Raw genomic sequence first — 25,009 nt, 5'->3', positions numbered from 1 at the left:
GATATCTGTTAAAATGTTTTCAATGTTGATAAAACTGGTCTTCTTCTCCTACCTTTAAAAAGAAGTTCAATGTCATGGGCAAATTCTCTTCGCTATTTTACCAAACACTAATGAAACGGAAGGCGGCACCTTTGCTCATAACAATGTCACAGAATATAAGCTGTTTCGTAAATGAGTATGGTAGATAGCAAATAGAAAAGGGAGGATGATTGTGGACATTACGCAAAATGCTTCAAGAAAATCATTAACGCATTAAAGTTTTCTTGAGAAAAAATGCCATTAATAAGAAAAACTCGATTAAGAAGATAAACCAAGGAGCTAGCAAGAAAGTGATTTCGGTTTGAACAAATATATAGTGTTGTGTTCGTTTTGTTATGCTTTTGTTAATCTCATAATTAGTTTAGGTTGCTATAGAAACAAATTTCGTGCATTTTTGTTTAAAACTGTTAGTTTAAGGTCAGTAAGGTGCAAAAATAAACATTTTCGACATATTTTACTGTTCGGCATGCTTACATATTCGACATACTTACTTTCAAAGACAAGAAAGCGTCTGAGGCTGACAAAGAGATTTGGGAAGTTTTTGGTGTTAATTACTTAACAGAATACATACTTGAGAATTGGTTTATAAAGTTTTATTCTAGAAAATAAAATTCAGAAAATTTAATTTTCATTTGAAGATGAACAACGCTCTAGCCAAGCTCCTGAAGTTGATGATGACAAAGTCATAATTAAATAGAATCGTCATATAAGAGTGCGAGAGATTACAAAAAGGTTAATTGTATCACACACAAGAGCTGAAAAATCACTTGAAATGTCTTGGGCTAGTTAAGAAGCTCGATATTTTGTTTCGTATGAACTGAAAGCAATTCACTTAAACAGCGAATCAACATTTGAGATACTCATTTCAAAAGTAACACAGTCGATCCTTTTTTGAAACGAATTATCAGTGGAGATGAAAAATGGATCGTCTACAATAACATTAATCGAAAACATCACGGTCCAAGCTTGAACAATCAGCAAAAATCATATCCAAAGCTGAATTGCATTAAAAAAGATCATGCTGTCCATTGGGTGTATTGCAATGATATTTTGTGTTTAGAGCTGCTTCCAAGTAACCAAACGATAGACCCATATGCCAACAACTGCCAACAACGTTTTAAAGTGGAAGAAGCAATCAAACATAAAAAGCCAGAATTGTCAAGTCGCAAAGCAATCGTGTTTCACCACGGTCAATGCGAGACCTCACTCATCTTTAGCAATATGTACGAAATTACTGGTTGGGAAGTGATGTCGCATCCCCCATATAATCCGAGCATGCACCATCGATTAACTGATTGCAATTAATTTTTTAATTGAGTTTTATTTCGCACCGAAAAAAAACCGAAATTAGTTTCTTGCTAAAACGACATTTTTTTATTTATTTGTTTATTTGCCTTCAATTTGATCTTATTTTTATGATATCTTATGCAAAAATGAGCATGGGATACGTGTATAGGAAGTAAAAAACAGGAATGTCACTGTTGACATTCCGAAGAATGCCTTAAGAAAATCATTAATGCATTAACGTTTCTTTGAGACCTTCCCTTTTCCTTTGAATAAGACATTAAGAGAAAGCATTCCAGGGATTAAGAAGATAAAATACTTTTATTTATTTATTTATCAGCATACAGCTTAAACTTATTTTTAGCTTAAGCTATTTAATTCTTGCGATTTAAAAAATAAAATATTTGAGCTTATTCGAAAATATGGATAATATTTTAACAAACTAATTGTAGCAGGATAAAATTGAGTAAAGCAATGGCACACCGATAAAACTGTTATATATATCATTTCTGAATGGCAAACTGAAAGAGGCAATGACCGTGCTTTACGATTTATTCTCTTTTAACATAATATATAGTTTTCAAAAGTATCGGGACGAATATAGGACCACAAAGTCGAAGGAAATGCTATTGAAATAACTAAAATCAAATTAAAAGGAAAATTATATCAAGAAATGTGCTTAAAGTACACAGTGCAAATGAATAAATGGAAAATTTTAAAATAAGTATTTGAAGAACTATAATTCAATCACTTATGCAACTCAAAAATTAAAATAAAATTCTTCGAAAAAACAACAGAAATCTACAGTTGTGGTTAAAAAATATAATGTAAAATAAAAATACTTCCAAGAGACGGGAAAGAAGGCGTTTGTTCCGAATGAAAGGGAAAGCGGAAAAGTGAGAAATTTTACAAGTGAATTAATTACATGTTTTAAAATTGCTTGTAAGTATTTCAGCCATAGAATCGAAGTATGAATACAAAATGTTTCATGTCATACAGAAAAAGTTCAATTTTGTGTTAAAATTCGCGTGCTAGAACAACGCTGTATATAAATATATAAATATAATATATATCTCAAGTCACGCGAAAAACGCAAGTTGAATTTCGTCAATCGGCCGGGTAGAACGGGAGATATAGAATTGTCGCCCCCTTTTTTAAGTCGGTATACCTTTATTACATTTTCTTTCAGTTGAGGCTAATTTGAAAGATAAATTAAAGCTCTTATTGCGCATCTTATAACAACATTCTGAGAGCTGAATATTTGCCAGGCCTTACGGAAGTTAAAAAGTTTTGTCTCTTGGAGTGGAAAAATTTTTCATTCCGTGTGAATGAAAGCAGATTCATGTGATATCATTATGTAATGCAGTGTTCCAAAAAATTAGATAAATACCTTATTCGAAATATAGAGCAAAATGAGTTCACATGTTTCAATTTTTCACACAAACACTGCCTACCTTTTTATGAGACTTTTTCTGAAAGCTCAGGTATTCTCTCATAAAATGTTTTAGCATTATACTTTTACTCATGAAACAATGCTGCATGAAAGAAGTGTACAATGCATTCAAGCAATTTATTTTTTTTCTTCAAATGCCGTAAAATTTCTCTGCTTTTGCTACCCTCTTCCGACATATTTAGAGGAATTTTGCTTGGGATTTGTTGTTTTACTTCAGATTTGCAGCATTATGCTAAATACAGTAAAAGTAAACGGTGACTAATGGAAAGAACTTTATTGCATTACTCACTGTATTTAATTGAAGAGCTGTTAAGCAAAGATGATTAGTGTCAAATCGACTTTAAGCAGATGCAGCTTATGGTATTGTGGTAATACTAACAGCATGGAGTGGCTGAGAACTATTTCACAGCATGCATTACACAGCATATACTCAGCTATTACATAGCATATTTTGCAGCTCATTTTAGACAGATATGATTTATCTTAGCATATTTGATAACCAACAGCCTTAAAAATGCAACTGACAGTAGAGTTCGAATGTTTCTCATGATACTTATCAACTCATCATGGTAAATGTACTTGGGAAATGTAACGATTCTTTAACTGTTGTGAAAGTCCAAAGTTTTGTATTGAAGAAGTGAGGTTTGTTCTGTAAATTCAAGACACTGCCCAAAACGTGTTCAGTTATATTTGTTGTTGCGTACAATAAATGCGTTAGCCTACTTTGAAAACCGGTAATGTTAAATGCAGCCTATATGAAATGCATTTATGTGAAGCTATTTTAAATGCATTGTCTTTGTATTCATCCTAAAAAACATTACACTAAATATGAGACCGTATAATAAAATGGTTAATAAAGTAACATGATATATACTATATTAGATCATTGTTTATGCCTATTATAATTGCCATAAATAAAGTGAAAACATGATTAATGAACAGCCGTACCATAGCTCTAAATTATTTTCAAATTTTAGATCGTAAATTCTTCTGCTTTAAAATTTAAATATAAAAGTAATACATTTTATTGTCTGGCATAGTCGCAGAGCATTTAAAAATTAAATATGAAATGAATTTGAGAATAAAATTCCTGTTTAATAGAAATAAAATTTGCAAATAAAAGAACAGAAGGTGAAAAATTCTAATGATATAAAAGAAATTTTAATATGGTGTAAAAATAGAAAATTTCAAGCATTAAAAATGTTTATAAAATCAGAATTATAAATAGCAAAACTGCTTACGTAACTGCATAGAGATTTTCATGGAATGTTTACGAAAAGAACCCAAACTGACTACCTTCTGCATAGAGATTTGCATAGAATTGAGATGTTAAAAAGAGCTGTAGAGTAAAATTACCAAATCTTTCTTTAAAGAACACAGCGCATTTTTCTCCTATTCCTTAAAATCCTGCATTTAGTATTTCAGTAACGTCACTTGTGCCTGGCATGTTAAAAAGAGAATATGAGCAATTAAATGATGATTCATAAGATATCCGTATTTCGAAATGTTTCAGGCTGTATAAAAGCTGCTGCTTTTACGTCCTGATGCTTTCCCGTGAAAGAGAATGGTTGAAGCTCGTCTAACTATCTCATGAACAAATCGAGAAGAGTATAGATCAAAAACTGAAAGGTAATTTCAATATTGCCAGTGAGTGATTAGTTACTTGTGTATTTAATGAAATTACTTTGTCATATAAATAAATCTATCCTTGAGTATTCCAGAAAACGGTAAGTGAAAAACTAGTATTTCAGTTTCTTCGAATTTACAGTTTGCACTTAAGTATATTATGATACTTATATCTCGATTGATATTTTACAATAAATACCATTTAATATTATGATTCAATACAAAAAATGTCTTTCATATAATAAAAACAGTAATAGCGATTAATTACGAAGTACTGTTGCATAATAATTACACAATATTGTGATAATTAATCATCATTAATACAATTAATGCACTGTAATAACCAGTAGCAGTATTTATAAATTAAACTAAAATTTAAATTCAGTGCATATTCAGCTTGGATTAAGAGTTAATGATAATTGAGCAAATTATTCTAAAGCAGCAATAAAATATTGTGAAGTAATAATAAACCGAGTCTGATTTTGGAATTCAATAAACCATAAATGCAAAATTCGTGTCATCATCAGTTCAGAAACAGGCTGATCCATTTACTTCTCTTGAAACACAAACCCTTAGAAGAAGATTTACCTGGAGATGTAAATTCTTCTTTTATTGCTCCTAATTAATTTTTTTTTAATCGTACTCTTTTCCAAGTTCCGAGGTTTTAGTTCTTTAGCTTGTCGTTTCAATTTTCGAATCTTATCTCTCTTAGTTTCTTTCTTTAATGTTATAAATAACCATAATTGGTTTTACCACTTCCAATATCGCTTACTATATATATATATATATATATATATAATATAATCAATTAATCAATACGGTTTAGGAAATAAATTATTATATATATATATATATATATACAATGTGTCCACTAAAGTTCTTACTGGACTTCTATTTTCACACCCGTTGGCAGCACACATATACTTCCAGTTAGAAAGTTTTTTTAAATGACACAAAAATTCATGTTTTTATATTTTTTTAATTTTGAAACATTAATTTGGTATAAAATACGAAATTTAACTTTTTACATATTCCTCCAGTTACTGTGCTTATATTTAGGTAAATTTTATACCCATTATAAAAAATAAAACACAAAAAAATGGATTCACATATGATTAAGTTGACTGATATATTTAATTTCAAATTTTATGATAGTTGACATTATTTTGTGTTTGCACTGAGGAGTTGGTTAATAAAATTAGGAAATTAGGAGGTTGATTTTTCCAAATTAAAGGCCATTTAGTGATATTCTTTGGTGATCTACTAGTGTCTCTAATCATAATTTTGTTACATTTGGTATGCCGAAAGCATGTTCACAGAACTAATTTATAAGGTTTCAAAGTATAAAGCTATAAGATATTTCTCCCTCCTTCAGGCATGCCTTTCTGGTGTAACGGTTAGTACTCTCGGCGCGTTTTCGACAGGTCCAGGTTCGAGTCCTGGCGAGGGCATTGTTCAATCTTCACGTCTCCAGAGGTAAAATAACATAATGACTCTACAAAGCTATGTTATTAATATGTTCATGATTTTAGAATCATAATTGGGTAACTGTAAAAATTCATTTAAAGTGTAAATATTTTTTATTAATGCAATTTATATTAAGAGTTGACTCCCTGACATTCAATTTGTGTGGGGCCCCTTAATATGATTTCCCTATTTCTATATCAAATATCTCGATTAATTTTTGTAGTTCGGGAGTGAACCTTTTTGTATTTTATTTTTTTAAAACGAGTACAAAATGTTTTTAAACATAAATATAGGAACAGGAGGAATGTGTAAAATGTTAGTTTTGCATTTTTTTACGAAACTCTTTTTTTTTTATATTTAAAATTTTCAAAGCATAAACCTGTGTCATTTGCAACATTTTTGTAAATGGAATATAATAAAGACTGAAACTGGATAATGTCGACATTCTACGTTGAATGTCAAAATATACTAAATGTTTTAGTGAAAGATCGGATATTTGATTAGAGTCTAATATATTTAAACCATCACCGGTGCATGTCGAAAAGCATAGGAATGCTCTGGTGGAGATCGAAACTGATTAATGATAACCGAGAAGACAGACAAAGAGGCGTAGTAAAAGCAAGGGATACTTGCGCAATTCAAAGTGTCAGAACAGTTTAAGATGTTTTAATAAATGAAACTTAAAAATGAAATCTCACTTTGAAGGTTTGACATGCTTTTTTTTTTAAGCATTGAAGAGATTCAGAAAACTGTAACCAGAATCGTGAATACTATTAAAAAAATTTAGTTTTACGAAATCAAAAAGCTGTATGAACAAATCAATTTACAAAGATTGTATGTTGAAGGTTAAGAAGTAAGAATGCTGTTTTCTTCACATTTCGATTTGCTATGAATTTGGTCCTAAAATACAGTAGGCACACTGTGCATGTCAGGACTGAAGACCGAAATCTGATCAGTTTTACAGTTTATAGTTAGATTTAGATCTGCGAGTTTGGAAATCTCAATTTCACTGTCTTATTATTCTTTCATCCAGCTATAATGTTGACTTCTTTATCGAATTTCTGCTTACTACTTTTTAAGGAATGCTAACGCATCCTATAGCAAGACAAAAAAAGAATGACGAAGCAATGTTGGTGAGAATCGGTTACCTACGTTTTCCTTGATTTTTGATGCACTAAACGTAACTTTCTCAAAGCTATCAATTCATGACGAGACTATTTATAGGCGATGTTACTAAATGAAAATATTGAACCTTCGTCAAAACGCAGCTCAAAGTAACTGCCACTTTGGAGCAAATGCTTCGAAAGTTGTGTAACTGAAATGGTCACTAAATTTCCGAACGCTGGACGAGATAAATCTCCAGTTATTAACGTTTCCAGTTAAATGGCGCTCTATATATCGGAATGAACTTTTTAACTTCCTTACTACTATTATAAATGCGAATGCGAGTTTGTTTGTGTTTGTTTGTTTGTTACGCTTTCCCGCCTTAATTACTTAACCGATCATCGGGAAATTTTCAAGAAATATTTTTGATATATTAGAAAAGGTTACAGGCTATAAAATGTCTTCGTACGGCTTTAATTAGCTAGACATTAATTAAAAACTACTTTTCCCCTACATTTTTCACTTACTTTGTTGGGTTTTCCCCTATTAAAGGGATTTGGCTACTCGCCACTTTATATTTACACTTTATATTCTTTACAATTTACTGTGTGTGCTAAAAAATTTTGTTTTATCATTTTAAGGCGCTCGAATGTTCTTTATTTTGAAATCTTACGCGTAGTGTATTTTTAAAATTCACGCGGAGTTGAACTTATTGAAGGACATCAACGCGAGCGAAGCCGCGGGTAAGCTAGTATGTATATATATTTAAGAAGCTATTAAATTAATCTGCGAATGCATACGATATGTGTATTTGCCTACAGCAAATTTTCTCAAACCTTTTTCTAGTGGGAACTACTTTTATAAATTAGAATGTACTAGAGACCACTTTTATAAATTAGAATGTTCTAGAGACAACTTTAATCCTAGTCCACCTTCGAAAACCAGAAGCATGTGTTACAACCAATATATTTATAATTTTAAAATACAACTAATTAAAATTAATTCAATTTTATAGTAGTATTAAGTAATTAAATTATTTGAAGAAATTATATATTTGTTTTGAATAACTGGGAACCGTTAAAATTTGGATAACCTTTATCTTATTAACTAAGATTAAATTAATTTTCACGTAAACGAGATCGATTAGCCTGCCGATTCTTGCACAGCTCTTCCATATTTATATGAATGTTGGTGAGAAAGAATGCTGCCTATATGAGATCAAGTCGTAAATTTAGAATGCCTTTTTTCACGAGGGAAAGTGAAAAGGAGGAGATAATCCTGCTGGGAGTCGTGAGAAAATGTAGGGGTCGTTTAAACATCTAACTTCTCTTTATTCAGTTTTATATAGAGGAAAATACAAATTGAATTCTTCGAATGACTGCAATTTTGTACAATGAAAATGTATTATTGAACTATAAGCTGTAAGGCAAATAACATCTTTTTTCTAAAGCCACAGGAGTAGAAAGTCATACTTGTTACATCAATGAATCTGTAGTAAATACTGAGTTTTGCATTTCGAATGCTATGTTACATATATGCGAAGTATCTGAGAATCCGAAAAAATAGTCTTAACCAAAATGGCTTTCAACCTCTTCACGTCTAAGGACTGTGTTTCAATTACATTGGGGTAGCTGCTTTTTGGTTAATTTTCTAATGTCATATAAGCGTTAAATTGTTTTTATTTGAAACCTTTGATTAAAATAACACAAACTAGACTGCAGAAAATTCTCCAAAATGAAGTTAATAATACTGGAAAATACATTATTGATGCACTTTTTGGTTTTATATGTAGTTGTTAATATGGAATCCTTTAATTATGTATATCTGTTTATAGGTACATCTAAATGGAACAAAATATAGAGCAAGGTATAAAATATCAAAGAAAAATATCTTTAATATACAATGTTCATTAACATAACTAGATTTACGTAATATCAATATAAATGTTTAGTTAGGTTTAGTACATATATAATTTATTTTTATATTTTGTATTTTTGTATTACCTTCAGTAGTGTATACGTATTTAAAGTTTAATTTTACTTGCTCTCCTTTTGGGTTAAGTCCTCCAGCGGCCGAGCGGTAAAGTCGCTTAACACTGGTAGTTCGGTCCGAGGTTCGAATCCCGCGAACAGGCTGGCTGTATGGGTGTTTTCCCCATGTGTAACGTGTATACGAGCCAGTTTCCCTTAGAAAGTCCTCCACGAAGACATTCCTAATTCCTAACCTTAGGCAGATAGTCCTAGTGTGCTTTGCCATAATTAAATACACCACCACCACACCTTTTGGGTTACGAATTTAAGTGAGGAAGAATTGTTAGGGCCTTCAAAGGGATTAAATTACATACAATCATTTAAGATCCGACTTTTGGTTTCTTTTAATAATTATATATATTTATATACTATTTTATAAATATATGTAAAATATTGCAGTTTTTGAAGCTACTTATTTATATATATATTGTTTGGTCTGGTTTGTTTAATTATAGCAAAGCATTCGACGGGTATTTGCCTAAGGGTAGTGATGATTCGTGGAGAACTTTCTAAGCAAAACTGACTCGTATACACTTTACACATGGGGAAAACCACAAAAACGCCGTTACAGCCCTCCCGATCGCCGCGATACGAATCCCGGATAATCCTACCAGCGTTCACGACTCTACCGCTCAGCTGTTAGTGAGCCACGTACATTAGTATTAATTAGTGCTGTTCAACTGGAATTGAATCCGATTATTTGTTTATAGCAGGGCTTTTCAGCCTCGTGACTTACATGTACGTCTTGCTCGGGGAAAAGGGAAAAAATTCCTAGACGAAAATAATGTAATAATGAAATGTTAATAAACAAATAAATGTATTCATTAAATTCATTTGATAATTATAATTTAATTTGCAATTATAAAGAGATATGTGTTATTAATAATACAAAAAAGTTGATACACTGTGATAAGGTCGCATAAATGAAGAAGAAACTGAAGATTTATATGGACAAGGATGTCTCGTGAGCATAAGATGAAAATTATTATTATTTAGCTTCCGAATACGTTTTCAGTAGTTGTTAAAATAGTTGTTATTAAAATAATTAAATTGTTGGCAATGTTAAAAACGCAAGCTCGAGAGCCACGTATTGCTCTCGCACGTAAAATGTATAGACTTTGATTTTTAAGAAAAAGATTTAGGTTTTTCTGTTGTTGATTGTATGTAGCCATTTTTTGGGCGTTAAATAAAATTTTCGTGTGGTGTTCTAACATTAGCGTTTTCATTGGAGTTTAACACCAGACCGTTGAAGCATTAACACTACACCACAATACTAATACTATTAAACTGTTTAATAATACATAAAAGAGTATTTCAAATCTTTTCGCATCCTATGTAATTTGTCTGCATTCTGGTACCATGTACATCCTTGTACACATTATTACTGACTTACAGTGAAGAACAGAGGAGAACTCTGTAGCTCCATTCAAGTTTTTATTCTTGATATACTGATACTGAATGAGACCTAAAAATACTTTTCTTTTAAAATATATCTACCCTTATGATTCCTAACGCAGCCGTTTACATTCCTCTTCCGTAATTAATGTCAGACTCTCGCTCTTGATCGCATTTGCGACGCCACCGGTAAAGAAAGAAGCATCAGGTATAGTGTTCTAAATCCCTTTTTTATTGAAGAGACCTCAGTCGGAAACTGTAAGTAGTTTAACCAATATAATAAATTCCATAAAATATCAGTCTTGGGTGAAAAAATGATTCACGTTTCCGATGTATAATTTCCAAACTCTGAGAATTTCAGCTATACGTAATTTGATATTTTTTGATTTTTTAAAAATCTAGGAGGACCAGAGCAGGTGTCCAGAAATAATTGCATTTGCGATCCGCTGCCACAGGCTGAAAAGCGCTGGCCTACAGGGTTCGACAGTATGAGATTATAAAAATGAACAGAAAACCATACTAAACATTTGCTTATTTTAATTTATTTGCGTTGCACGTCATTGGTCACAGTGCAACAACGTTCTAAGTGCTTATATAAGTGCTTATTTTCTAAAACCAGGTTAAACAAATATGGCAACATTATGCTAGTTTTTCACTTATGCAGGGGATTTTTAGTATAATCTGCAGAGCAAACACAGGTAAACATTTGGCCTATACACATATATTAAAAAATTAAATCAATTATTTGGATTTTCGATTGTTGGAATCCCAGTGTCTTAGTTAATCCGAGTAATTAGTGTTCTACTCTATTTCGAAAGGCTTGGAGTAGGAGGCCATATATAGGCGATTAGAATGTTCCAAGTCAAATCTGATATTATAATTTATAAAATCGAGAATTTTTGAGAAACTAATTTCGAATTATTATTACCTTGTTTTCGAATTATTATTACCAGAACAAGAGTAGCCCTTTAGGTGTTGCATGAAATTAAACTGTTTCAAAGCAAAATTTCAATTTTAGCATCCTTATCAGTGGTATTTCGAAAGTCATATTTCTATGTTAATGTCTTTGGATAGTAAAAATATTTTTTTAGTAATTCTTGTTCAGAGACTCAGTTATCATATCTGTATATACCATAATTACCCCCCCTCCACAAATTTCAAATAATAATAGGATCAGGTAGTTTTTAATGTATGAGAATACCCTCTCCTCTAATATTCTGCTGTGAAAAACACTTTTTATGTTGACGTTTTAGGGGGAGGGCTTTCCTAACGAGACCCGTATAAAAATAAGTTTTTACAAATTAATTTTACTAAAAGTTATCAGGAAGACAAACACAGTTGTCTATTCTGAAAATACACTGTACTAAAAAAATGCTCTGTATTTGCTTCTAAAATTACATTCAAGATGCTACGTTTAATCATTCATTATTTTTAAACCCATTGTGCGTCTTTCATTAATTAAATAAAATTTATTATAAAATTGAAAAAATTGTAAAAATTACAGATTAAGTGAGCTAATCAGCAGATGCTTTTTGAATTTTCTTTCAGAAGGATCAAGTGTGAAGATGACGACAGAGAAACTGATTCTCAGTATTCCAGATTTTGCTATTTTAGCAATCACGTTATTGATATCTGCATCTATTGGGATCTATTTCCGATTCTCAGGAAACAAACAAAAGACTAATGAAGAATATCTTCTAGCAGGCAAAGACATGTCCATACTTCCTGTTGCCGTTTCTCTGATGGCTACATATTTTTCAGCTATCACGTTGATGGGAATGCCTGCTGAAATATACCTGTATGGTACGAACATGACCTTCTTGAACATTGGATTTTTTCTTGGACCAGCAATTGCTGCATATCTATTCATTCCTATATATTTTAGAGCTGGAATTTCGACGGCATATGAAGTAAGAACAGTTTGTTATTTTTTCATATAAAAATACGCACTCTAAGTTGCTAAAATATTAGAGACACCACCTAACAACGTATTGGTCTATCTTCAGCTTTAATCACCCTCGATATTCTTCTGAGCCTGTGTTCAGCAAAATGCTGATATCGTTTCTAAGCTCATGCTGACAGAATGACAGCTCCAATTTGGTTCGTATTGGTTTGATTTACTTGGTCATGGCCAAGCTCACAAAGGCTGTCGGCCTAAGGGAAGGGATGCTTTCGTGGAGGACTTAAGTAAGGGGGGGAAACTGGCTCATATATATGTTACACTTGGAAAACCACGAAAATGCACGTGCAGCCATTTGCCTGAATTCTAACCTAGGTAGAACTACTAGTATTCAGCTACTTTACCGCTCGGCCGCTGGTAGGCCTCGTTCGTACTGGAAAAAGGCGTTTCCAGACTTTGAAGTAACTTTTCACTTCATTTCGCAAATGCTGAATAGTACAAATGTAAAAGCTAGCGATGGAAGAATTTTGAACTCTGAATCTTCAAATCAGTTTGAGGTCAATCATGCAGGTTGACTAAATGCATTTTACTGCTAAAAGTGACCAACTGCATCAGCGAGTATCTCAACTATAAACATGATTGTGTACATGATCGGCAATGATTCTGAGCTAAGCTTTGTTGCTGAGAGAAATTTACGGATATATCAAAGGACTTACCATACTACAGGAAAATATTTCGCACAGCATTAATCATCAACTTAATAGCCATCAAATTGATTAACTAAAAGGGGTATATAAATTAATTAGCTGTTAAGTTGGTTTGCCAGGACTGCTATTCCTTTTAATTGCCTTGGGAACATTTAGTAATCCTGAATGGGAGCAGGGAGCTTACTCAAACTATGCTCGTGTTTGTGTAGGACAAACAACACAAATAAGAAAGGTTAACTTTACCTTTTATTTCTCACAGAGTACAGCCGATTCCGCACTTCGGGATATAGAGACCAGCACGTTTGGTCTAAAATGTAGAAAATAAGAAATAAACCAACTTAACTAGATAAGAAACTAAACTTAAATGCTTTACAGATACTATTAATGCGAAGACTGGCCTTTTGATACTACGTATGTAGTGAGCGAAATGCAAATACTACAATACGTCTTAGTATATCAGCAGGAACTAAGTTCTGGCCTTAAAGGCATACATAAACTGACTGCAAAGCACATGCGTAGCAGGGCAACAGGAAGGCATTTTCTTCTCTTGGCTAAAAGCCACTTCTCAAATATATATACAGTTTGCAACCTCATTAGAATAAGCAACTCCTACTGGTGTTTATTCTGTCCGGAAATGGAAAATAAGGGAGGATACCAAAGTTTTAAAATAAAATAAACGTTAGTAAAACTTAAAATCCTTACAGATCAAGTAAAAGGGGTCTTCATTCTATTCTGACCCTGTATTCTGCATAATGGAGCATGAAATGGGATACATTGAGCCAAGCAACATTTTTCTCAATCGTCGGGAATCTGTTTGGTATTATTGGGTTCACAGCAATCAGTATTTCCTATTTATCAGATATTAACGAGGCATTCTTTTAATATTTGCTGCTATTCGAGCCCTTCCCATGTACAGTCCGTCATATTGTGCTTTCGGATATGCTTTGTGATGCATTTGAAATGTACATATAAAATGCAGTTTGTTATGCTGCTGTGAAAGTTTCGTGTTATCATCTTTTAATCTCGTTCTTCCACGAGCATTTTCCCACCGGAAGGCTTCTTACTACCTGCAGGTTTTTGATCAACACACCCCGCCAGTGCAAACTTAAATTTAGTCATTAGCAGACTGGTACATGCCAAACAACTGGTGTCTCTAATATTTTGGTCTTTCAGGACATATACGTATATATAAACCTTATTTTAATATGGCGAAACAACAACAACAACAAACTCTTATAACCGCTCCTGCTACTGAAAGCAACTGCGGTGTTTTGTAACTATTCTAATTGTTACAAAACGATTGTTAAAGTGTAACGATTGGAATATGGCGAAACAATGACGGCTATCTGCCTAACAGACTTTCTGAGGGAATTAGCTCGTGTTTACGTTATACAGGGGAAAAACCATGAAAACAAGCTCTGCAGCCAGATCATTTGTACAACACAAGGAGAAAACCTCGTGGTACAAAACATTGTGGGAGAACACATCGCTTTGCTAAAACATCATGGTACAAAATATCGTCGTTGAAAATAAAGCGGTTCAAAAACTTCGCAGTTTAAAAACATCGTCGTCGAAAATATCGTGGTTGAAGATAAAGTACCTACAAATCATCGCATGACGATAACATCGCAGACATGCGTTTTTCAGGCTTTAATAATTGTAAATGGATATTCGCATAATGATTTATGAGCGCAAGATGGAAAGAAGGATAATTTTTCCATATTTTTATTAACTAATAAATTTTTAAAAAACAGAACAAGAAATTTAAACAAAACAAGAAATAATTTTCACTGTAAGAGTATCATATTAACAAAAGTGCAGAAAATAATCTCATAATTGACTTAGCAATTTTTATAGATAAAGTCATGCAGTCACTTATCTTCCTTTTTGTATTCTTTTTTAGATTATACTTTTCATGAAAAATTACCAGTAAAACTTTATAAAAATAATTTATTAAAGACCTTTGTTAGTTTTCTATGTCAGTTTAAAATTATATTAAGTGCGATAAGTTGCATTAATTTTCTATGCTTAAGTTTACATTTTACATTTTCAACAAATATTTATTAGTTAATAAAAAAATATGAAAGTAAAAATTATCCTTCTTTCCATCTTGTGGTCACAAATCATTATGCGATTATCCTTTTACAATTATTAAAGCCAGAAAAACGCATATCTGCGATGTTATCGGTATGCGATGATTTGTAGGTACTTTATATTTTATTTTCTCTTTGCTTTATCTTCTCCGACGATGCTTTGTTCCGTGACGTTTTCGAGTTGCGTTGTTTTCTCAGCGACGCTTTCGTTCGCGATATTTTTGCCACGATGTTTCCGGCGGACACCGTTCCAGAGCGTCGAATCAGAGGGTGGGGAGTTATTGATTTGCTTAGGTGATCCTGGTTGCTATACATTCAGGAAAGCTGTGAACACTAAGTTCATAGATTTTCTTCAGCACACTCGTAGCGCTATATTCGAAGACGCTACATAACCATATAGAGCTGAGATATCCAAGTCTTCTGATAGAACAAAAGGTATCTCTTATCAGCCTAGCTATTCGCCAAACATGTCGCCAGTCGAACATGTATGGAAATAATCATTCAGCGGCTAGCCCATCTTTTCCTAGAAATACCAGTACCAGTGTATGGCAGACTTACGCAGAATCAACCTGTAAGCATTATGCCAGGAATACATACAAAACTTTCTGATTTAATGCCACAACGGGCAGAAGCTCTTATTGTCTTCATAGCCGCATCACCAAATGTAGATTTTATGCCAATAATATAAATGCGTCTGTCTGAATTATTAATCTCTTCTTTTTATTACCGTTAGAAAAATCTGGCAAATGTATTTCTTGATTTGACTATTCCTTCATGTTGCAATTTTCACAAACATGAGTGTATATTAATGGTTACCAGTAAATTTTATAAAATAGAGTTAAACATTGTGATATCATCTGCTGTCACTACTGTACTCCCGAAGCATTTTCTTCTCTTTTTTCTATTTACAGTGAAAATTTCGCTTTATTCTATTGGCATTTAATTTCCATCGCGTCTCAATAAAACTGCGTAACATTTTTTAAGTCTGCTTATTCTAATGCTGACATTTACTTTCATTTAAAACATTTTTCTAAATACTAATTAAAGCTAGATTTGAATTCAATAACTGATAAAAGTACTTAATTTCTAATCTTGAGAGTCATTTTATTCACATTTAATTTCAAATGAGTATATTTAATGCAATATGCAAAATAATTTTGGAATTAAATTTGATTAATATCGTTTATTATTGATTGACGAAACTGAGTTTTAAAAAACTAAACTTTCATTAGTGGTTAAAGAAATTCTAATCGTCGTATTGTCTATGACTGACGTTTACTCATTGAGATAAATAATAAATTTAAACCAATGAAAATCATATTTAATTTTTAAAAATCGTGCAATATTTATTGCGAAATAGTTATTAAAATTTTTATTAAACTTCAGTATAAGATATAAAACATATTTTTATTAATTCTTTGGAGTTTATATTTTTGGAAAATATTCTGACATTACTTTTTCTTTTGATAGTACTTGGAAAAACGATTTGGTAGATCAACAAGAACGTTGTTATCATCATTATATGTGATTCAAAATGTAAGTTTTTACATGAAACATTTTTGTTACAAAAGTTTTCACTCAAATATCAGATCATGAATTTCAGCAGAGAATATTTCACTATCAGTATTTTATTTCTTTATATCAACTTACTCTTTTCAGAGATTATTTGCTGTTTATTAAATAATTATTTATTATCTTGCTTTAAAATTAGAAAAAACAAATTAGATAATTTTGTCAAAATATATTGAATGAATTAAATTATTCACGTCAATATGAGAATACAAAAGTTGGAAATTAAATATTTTTGAATTAAAAAAAAAGGTTGTAATAAGTTAAATGCCTAGTAGTAGACTTCTCAGGAAAAGGAAGTTAACAGAAAGTTCATTCACTCCATAAAGCCATACATATCTTTATGAATCCTTATGCTATGTATGTGATTGTTGAGAAGGCCTTTTTCAATATATTTCAGTTTTCAATAAAGATCAATTTTACCTTACGGAGCGTGTTAGGATTTTATTCACGAGTTGCAGTGGCTCATAGAGTATTCCCCACGTTTTGTATAGAAATGAGATTGTATAGAAATGAGAGAATCTGAACTAGATTAACTGTGAGTTGCAGTGAACTAGATTAACTGTGAGTTGCAGATCATTTACGAAAATGAAATGGGATCTCCTTAAGAAAACCCACATAGATTGACGGGACTATAGTGTCGTCGGTATATTGTTGTACAGTTACATGTCCTCTATCAAAAATGTGTAAGAAAACATGAAAGACCAATGCACTACTATTCCGCTTAGATGAAGCTTTCGTATAGTGGTTGTTTTCCATTATGTCTAAAGACTGAAGACGTAGTTTTGTGCCCAAAAGTCATTCACAGCGCATTGAAATACGAGATTTAGAAAGACGAGAATGACAAGCATTATTCGCGGTAAAGCACTTTCATTTCCAACTGGATGTCCATATTGTTTGCTTTAATATTATTTCTCCAAATGCAAAGAGCGGCCAGCTTGAAAGTAAGCTTTTTAGTTATCATCTGACTATATAAGCATGCATTTTATGCTAAGTTATGGCTCTCAAGAGATATCGGTTTTTAAACTTAGATGACCTTAGTTTAAAATTTTAACAACTTACCATTTGCTTGGAAGCATTTCCATAAAATGCATATCAGTGTAGTTACTGTAATATTTCTGCATTGACCCACCTTAAGTCTGTCAGGGACTCACTACCTCTTAACGATTCTAAGAATTCTATTTATCAAGCTCTATTTTATCTACAAGCAATAGATATTCCACGTACAAAAAATCCCAGATTCGCAAAAATACCGCTTTTCTATTTGCTTCTTAATTTACTAGTTTCTAGAGTTTTCACATGCAAATTATGTAACACCTCTGTGAGTTTCAAGTAAACTCATCTAGCTGAGTATCAGACAACGTGAGGGCCTTACATAGATTCTGCAAATGAATTCTTGCCACAAGACTTTCAAAACTCTTCGGAAGTATAATAACTTTGAATTAATTCTACAAATATTACAAAACAAACAGACACAGAAACAGAATAATTTTGAATTTATTCTACTTCAACCCTTGTAGAGGTTAAATTAAAAATATGCAACACAGAATTGCATTTACCTGTACCTAACTTAAACACAAGCTTCCTTTAGGATTGTCATACATTTAAACAATTTAAAGTATTTTACAGAGGCTGCAAGCTTTGCCAAAAACCATTGCAGCAATTCAAGCATTTATTTTATGAAAATCAAATATATTCATGTATTATAATATTTATTTCGAGACGAATGTTGGAGCCTTCAAAAGAAAATAAAACTTTTCACGGTAATGCGAAACTCTCACATACAGCTACGGGCGACTTTTATCTTTTTATATTAGTAAAACTGCTTATCACTCAATTTACGTAAATTCTAGAATGAGCAAACTTTGTGGCTAAAATGAAGAAAAGAGGAAAAATGTGAAGTAAACAACGTTCGGTTAGTAAAACTTAAGTGCTATGATTGCATTCAATATTCAAAATTTTATACATTTTGCAGTTTTCAGATTCAGGTAGATATTTCGAGCTTTTTTAAATGAAGAATATGCAAACTTTATTATAATTTTAGTCACCAATGTATCTTGAAGAAATCAAATATGTTAAAGTATAAAATTAAGAAACTTTTTATCCAGTAAAATTAAAAAAACTAAAAATATTTGTTCAGTATAATCGCAAGTTCATTTTGTTTGTCTATATTCAATTGACGATTCTTCTATTTGCTAATTTGTACTCTGTTGTTAGTAACGGACCTCAAAACTGACCGCTTCCTGCATTTGCAGTTTTTCTTACATTTCTCATTAGGACTATCAAGATATTTGAAAACCAAACTAGTAAGCCCCCGATTCTCTGACAAATCGAGTAATGCTTTAAATAACATGACCGACTTACGTATTATATTTAGACCCAGTCTCGAGTAATTTTTTTCATGTAAAAATACTGATGTTAATTCTTTGAGCGCTCGGTGAGAACTAAAATTTTTCCCAGACTGATCAATGATCTCTCTCAGTTTTTGCTTGCTCTCATTTTCTTTTTAAAATATTAATTGTAAACTTAAACATTGATCAGCTGAATGCGCCCGTGGCAGACACATTTTTTTTTTCTCTTTTGCTTTTATAACGTAAAATATCAAATAATACTAAAAGTATGGAAAATGTTGTTACTTTACTACCCAAATGATTTTTACGGATTAATATTTGCTTTTTACCACCTGCTGTGCTTACAAATAATTGAACACAGCACAGTCAGAAATGTTGTACAGGTGAATGTACGTATTTAACCTTTATTGCTTACATTTTTAAACCACGACAAATAAATTCCTTTTCAGATAAAGCTGTAAAGAATAGGCTTTTACTACATGTAACGCGTGAAAACTCTTCAATGAGATTGTAGGCGACTTATCGCTAAGATGAAACAGAGATATAAGAAGGGTGTGAAAGAATTTTTTATTTAAAACTAAAGAAGGTGAACAGAAGTGGCTCACAAATCAGCCAGCAGTTATGGTGAGAACTCAAAGTAGAATTTTAAACTTAAAACTTAATCTATTTGCTTGACAGCGAAAGGCTAAGCAGAGAAATTTGAACGCGAAAGTTGACTTATAAGCTCACACTGGCACGAAAGTATTATCGGCGAGAATAAAGCAACGCCAAAATAGGAACGCTTTTCGTGGAATAACAAACTAGTAACGTGGCCCTCAGCAGGCAGAATATGCTCTATCTACATAATCTCAAATCCTCACTTAAAATAAATTGGCCATGAGGCAAGGAAACTTGCTAGGAAGACTGGACTTCGTCAACTATATTACCCTCACTTAAATACATGTGAGCTAATATGCATGCTGGCAGGAAAACAGAAAGAGAAGTAACAGTACAGATTCAGAACATAAAATAACTGGTTAATTAACATAAATAAACTCCATATGTAATTCCCTATTTAATTTATATATCATCTATCGGATCATATGGAATAAAAATGTAAATATTATTAATTTAAGCAAATCGTCTTTATGCTATGTAGATTTTAATGCATTATTCTTGTAATGATATTTAACTTTTGTATTCCAAGATAATGTACACTGCTGTAGCTCTGTATGCTCCTGCTTTAGCTCTGAATGCAGTGACCAGCATATCCCTTGAAATATCTATCGTTTCGATTGGTTTTGTTTGCACATTTTACAGCGCAATGGTAAGTTATACAATATTATGATATTATGCCTATATATTTTCTAACGTTTATTTGTTTTTAGTTATCGATTTTTTAATCAGTTCTTTTATAAATTGAATTGAAACATTTTTATAGTTCAATTTTATATCAACTAATTTCAAAAGCATTTAGAATTCAAAAGAAATTCTTTTCAAAAGAAATTTGAGAATTATTTTCCCATCAAGTAGAAAGGAAATAAAGGATTCAGTTTCGGAGCAAAAGAAATGGAAAACTGAAGTAACACTAAAAGTAATAAGTTTAACGATAATAATGCCAATTCCTATTAGCAAAGAAATGTGAAATTTGACCTTCTAACAAATTATTTACGACGAGAATGTCATGGAGAAAATCTGCAAATGCTTTTGAACATTTATTAAGCGCTTGCAATTATAGAGTTTGACTTGCTTTTTTAGCATAAACTAGCACCAAACTCCTAACAGGCGTTAAGTGAATTTTCGCTATATCTGAACAGGGCTACAAAAAAGTCTTACGAAGTTTTAAAACAAACCTTTTTATTAAATATGAACTTGGTAATACATTTGGAACATAAAGGTACGACTCGTGCTTTCAAACTTCGCAGCCACCTGTGGCAAGATAGCTTATTAGGAGATAGTATTTTATACTTATTTATTTCCTAACATAAACATGAAGTATAGAACAAGCAAAAGACATTTATAAATACAAAAAACGTAAGCGGTGCCATTCACAAAAAGGGTAATGTTATTTTTAATAGTTCGCTGGCTTTGCCGCAACATCCTTCCCACCCTGGTCAACCTCCAAGGGGGATGACCAGCTGCACAGGTCGGGTAATGGTATGTCCATTGGTGCGCAGAACACAAGTACGAACTTTTTTGTCGCGGCGAAGAATTAGCTCCTCAACATGGGCCTTTTTCCAGGTGTGGCGAGGTCTAACATCTTCTTGTAGTAGGACTAAACATCTTCTTGTAGTATGTCCTCTTTCCGTATTTTATTTGTTTCAGATGGATTCCGCACTTGATGAAATGTACGAAAGTCCATCAAATATTCCTTTTGCCATCTTTTCCAAAAGGCAACATCAAATGTTGACAATTCTTCCACATAAGATTTAAATTTGTTTCAGGATTTGAGGGGCTGGAAGGAATAGTAGTTAATTTCTTTCCTATGAGGAAGTGCGAGGGTGTTAAAGCTTCCTCAGAGTCATCTTTTATTCCGTATTCGTGGACAATCGGTCTACTGTTAAGAGCGGCTTCAATATCACATAATACAGTGATCAAACTAGCGTCATCCAAAAGAGCCTTGCCTAATGGTTTCCTCAGAGGTTATTTAGATGGTGAAGGTAAACGCCTTGTTGATGGAATTAGTGTAATAGGAGACACCTATGAAACAACAAAAAAATTGTTGGAGGAAAGATACGGAAATAAAGATCGAATTATCCAATCACACTTAGATTACTTAGAACATTTAAATGTTATTCAAGACCCATCTCCTACGCATCTAAGTGATCGTTACATAGAATGTAACAGAAGAATTCAAGCTTTAACTGCTCTGGGTGAAAATATTGAAGCATACGGTAGAATCCTAGTGCCAAAAATTATTTGTGCATTCCCCAATGATATTTGTTGCCGCTGGATTATCTATGCCAAGCGCGAAAAACTAAACGAAGGTAATAATACTAAATGGATGCAGTTCTTGGCAGAATAACTGGAAGATGTAGTTGCAGCACAAAGAGTTAAAGGTATGCCTTTTTCTGATGACACCGTAAAGTGCACTGTAGAAAATTTTAATATCAATTCCAAAACAGTAAACAAACGTAAGAAATTTTCACGATATTGTTCATTTTGTGATACTACAGGACATTGGCCTCAATATTGTGAAACTATTACAGACTATGATACTCGTGTTCAGAAACTTAAAACTTCAAATCGCTGCTTTCTGCGTACTAACATGGTCATAGAGTTTCAAACTGCCCAAGAAAAAATACTGCACGGTGCACTAAATGCAATAAAAGGCATCATGTTTCTATTTGTCCTAATGTTGAAAACAATCAACTCCAGATAACTAACAGTGATGTAAATCACATAACCTTTCCTAGAACAATTTTTACACATTTGCAAACTGCTCGTGTGTATGTTACTGGTCCCACAGGCATTACTAAATTAACAAGCTGCATTTTAGATGGCGGTAGCCAAGAAAGTTTTGTTCACACAAACCTCATTGAAAACCTCAAGCTTAACGTTGTCAGTTCTGCCTCACTTTCAATTAAAGCATTTGAATCTTTTACTTCACAAGAACAACGTAGATGTGTTTAACTGTCACTTTCAAGTTTGTGGAGCAACCAAGCATTTTTGATCTCCGCATTTGAAAGCTCCAAGTCCTATACTACACATCCTACTGTTCCACCAGAAATAGTTCACTTTGCTCAGAAGAAAAGATTGAGAATTGCTAATCCTCCGGATGACGCTTCACTGCCCATAGAAATACTTATTGGTGGTGATCATTATTGGCAAATTGATTCCGCAGAAGCTCCAATCAAGCTTTCAGAATCTTTTGTTATGGTACCGTCAGTGTTTGGATGGGTTCTTAGTGGAACAAGAACACATACTACAATCGCTGAGAAGACTTCTGTCCATCAAGTTTGTGTGCAAGTGAATTAGACTCCATAGGGATACAAGATGCGCAGAAACGAAGAATAACTACTCGAGATGGAGAAATTTTATCAGAATGTCACAAAACTTACAGCACTGAAGACAATCGAAGAATTGTGTCTCTGCCTAGAAAACCATTGGTCACACCTTTGCCTACAAACAAAATTATAGCGGAAAACAGATTTCATTCTCTTCAAAAAAGACTTGTATCTAGTGATGTGTTAAATATACAATATGGCAAATGCATGCTGAATTACATTGAACAAAAGCATGTTGAAGTTTGTTCCATAGATGAATCCAATGAGAAGCCAGTATATTACCTTCCTCATCATGCTGTAAGAAAGAAAACGAAATCTGAAACCAAGTGGAGAATTGTGTTTGACGCTTCCTCGCATGCTCCAAGAATGCTTTCTTTGAACGTTTCCTTGGAAGCTGGCCCGAATCATCTTCCTGAAACTATTGGTTGTCTACTAAGATTTCGATTGCATGAATTCGCTGTTACATGTGATGGTAAGCAAGCTCTCTTACAGTTGTCATTACATAAAGAAGATAAGGACGTCACAAATTTTTTCTGGTACAAATTAAAAGCTTACTCATCTCAACCTACTACTTTTACAGATGAAATAACTGTTTACAGATTTACTCGTTTACCATTTGGCCTTACTTGCAGTTCGTTTTTACTCTGTGCTGCGACACGAGAATTGGCTGCAAAACATATCGCAGAATTTCCATTTGCTGCACCAATGATAGATAAACATATCTATATGATGACTTTCTTGCTAGTACGGAAACTGAATCACGCGTTATAATGCTATATCACGAGATCAAGAATTTAATGGCTCTAATGAAAGTGCCTATGGAAAAATGGGCTACAAACTCTTTGAAACTCAAAGATGTACTACAAACACATGAAGAATCTCACAAAACGGAAACAACTGTCTTAGGTATTGGCTGGAATACAACTTCTGATACTTTGAAGCATGCATTCAAGACTCCCTCTGTGTTTCTACAGACAAGCCACTTACAAATAGATGGTTACTCCGCTGCATTGCTAGTTTTTATGATCCCTTAGGCATTTTTTTCACCGTTTACTATTCTTGGGAATATCTTATTCCAAGATACATGGATTCTTGGAATCAAGTGGGATGAATTACTATTTGCTAATTTATCACTAATGCTTTATGGTACTTACTAATGCTTTATGGTATGCAGCTGTGAAAGAACTCGATGACATTTGCTCCCTTCAAATTCTTCGATGCATAGGCATTCATCATATGTTCCTTTTGCTATTCATGTGTTTTGTGACGCATCTGAACGTGCCTATGGTTCATTTCTGTACATTCTTATTTTTAAAGTTGACCAATCGAATGTGAATTTAGTGTGTCGTCGCAACAAACTAGCTCCTATAAAGAAAGTTACCTTACCTCGTTTGGAGCTCTTGGCGGCCTTGATGGGAGCACGATTGTTGCAATATTTCTGTACTGAAACAAACATCTGTTCGTCAAATGCAACATTGTGGAGTGATTCTCAAGTTGTCTTAGGGTGGATACGCAGTGACCCCAACAAATGGAAAACTTTTGTTAGCAACAGAGTAACAGAAATTATTTTCTATACCAATCCTTCACAATGGAGACACTGCCCTGGCAAAGACAATCCAGCTGACAAACTTTCTCGAGGTGTTTCACCATCAACACTAAAAAACCAGGAAATTTGGTGGAACGGCCCTCCATGGTTAGTCAAATCTCTAGACTATTGGCCTCATTCTGATACTATTTCTAAAGATTACAGTCATAACTTCGAGGCAAAGAAAGAAAAAGTTCAGACAATTCACATCATAATGTCTTTTGCTTGTTCTATACTTCATGTTTATGTTAGGAAATAAATAAGTATAAAATACTGTCTCTTAATATCCTGAATTAGACTCTCAAAACAATCCTTTAAATACTATCTCTTTTTATCTCATTTACATTCTGGTAAGGAAACGGAAATTAGAAGTGACAGTAAAGATCACAAACATAAATTAACTGGGTGGTGAAAAGTATT

The 25,009-nt window shown here is 32.8% G+C and overlaps 1 protein-coding gene across 1 annotated transcript in view; it reads left to right on the top strand.

The window, feature by feature from the left end:
* The first annotated feature begins 4,318 nt into the window (after positions 1-4,318).
* Positions 4,319-25,009, top strand: part of LOC118199935 (putative sodium-dependent multivitamin transporter) — a 49,859-nt gene continuing 29,168 nt past the window's right edge. Inside the window, exons 1-4 of the mRNA XM_035371820.2 lie at positions 4,319-4,405; positions 11,947-12,308; positions 16,569-16,634; positions 20,205-20,324. Of these exons, the coding sequence (XP_035227711.1) occupies positions 11,964-12,308; positions 16,569-16,634; positions 20,205-20,324 (531 nt within the window). The 5' untranslated portion in view covers positions 4,319-4,405; positions 11,947-11,963. The remainder of the gene's footprint in view (positions 4,406-11,946; positions 12,309-16,568; positions 16,635-20,204; positions 20,325-25,009) is intronic.

Source organism: Stegodyphus dumicola, chromosome 8, assembly GCF_044657685.1.
Source record: "Stegodyphus dumicola isolate Sdum_Otavi_A_Nest chromosome 8, ASM4465768v1".
NCBI lineage: Eukaryota > Metazoa > Arthropoda > Arachnida > Araneae > Eresidae > Stegodyphus > Stegodyphus dumicola.
This window is presented reverse-complemented; position numbering and strand designations above follow the sequence as displayed.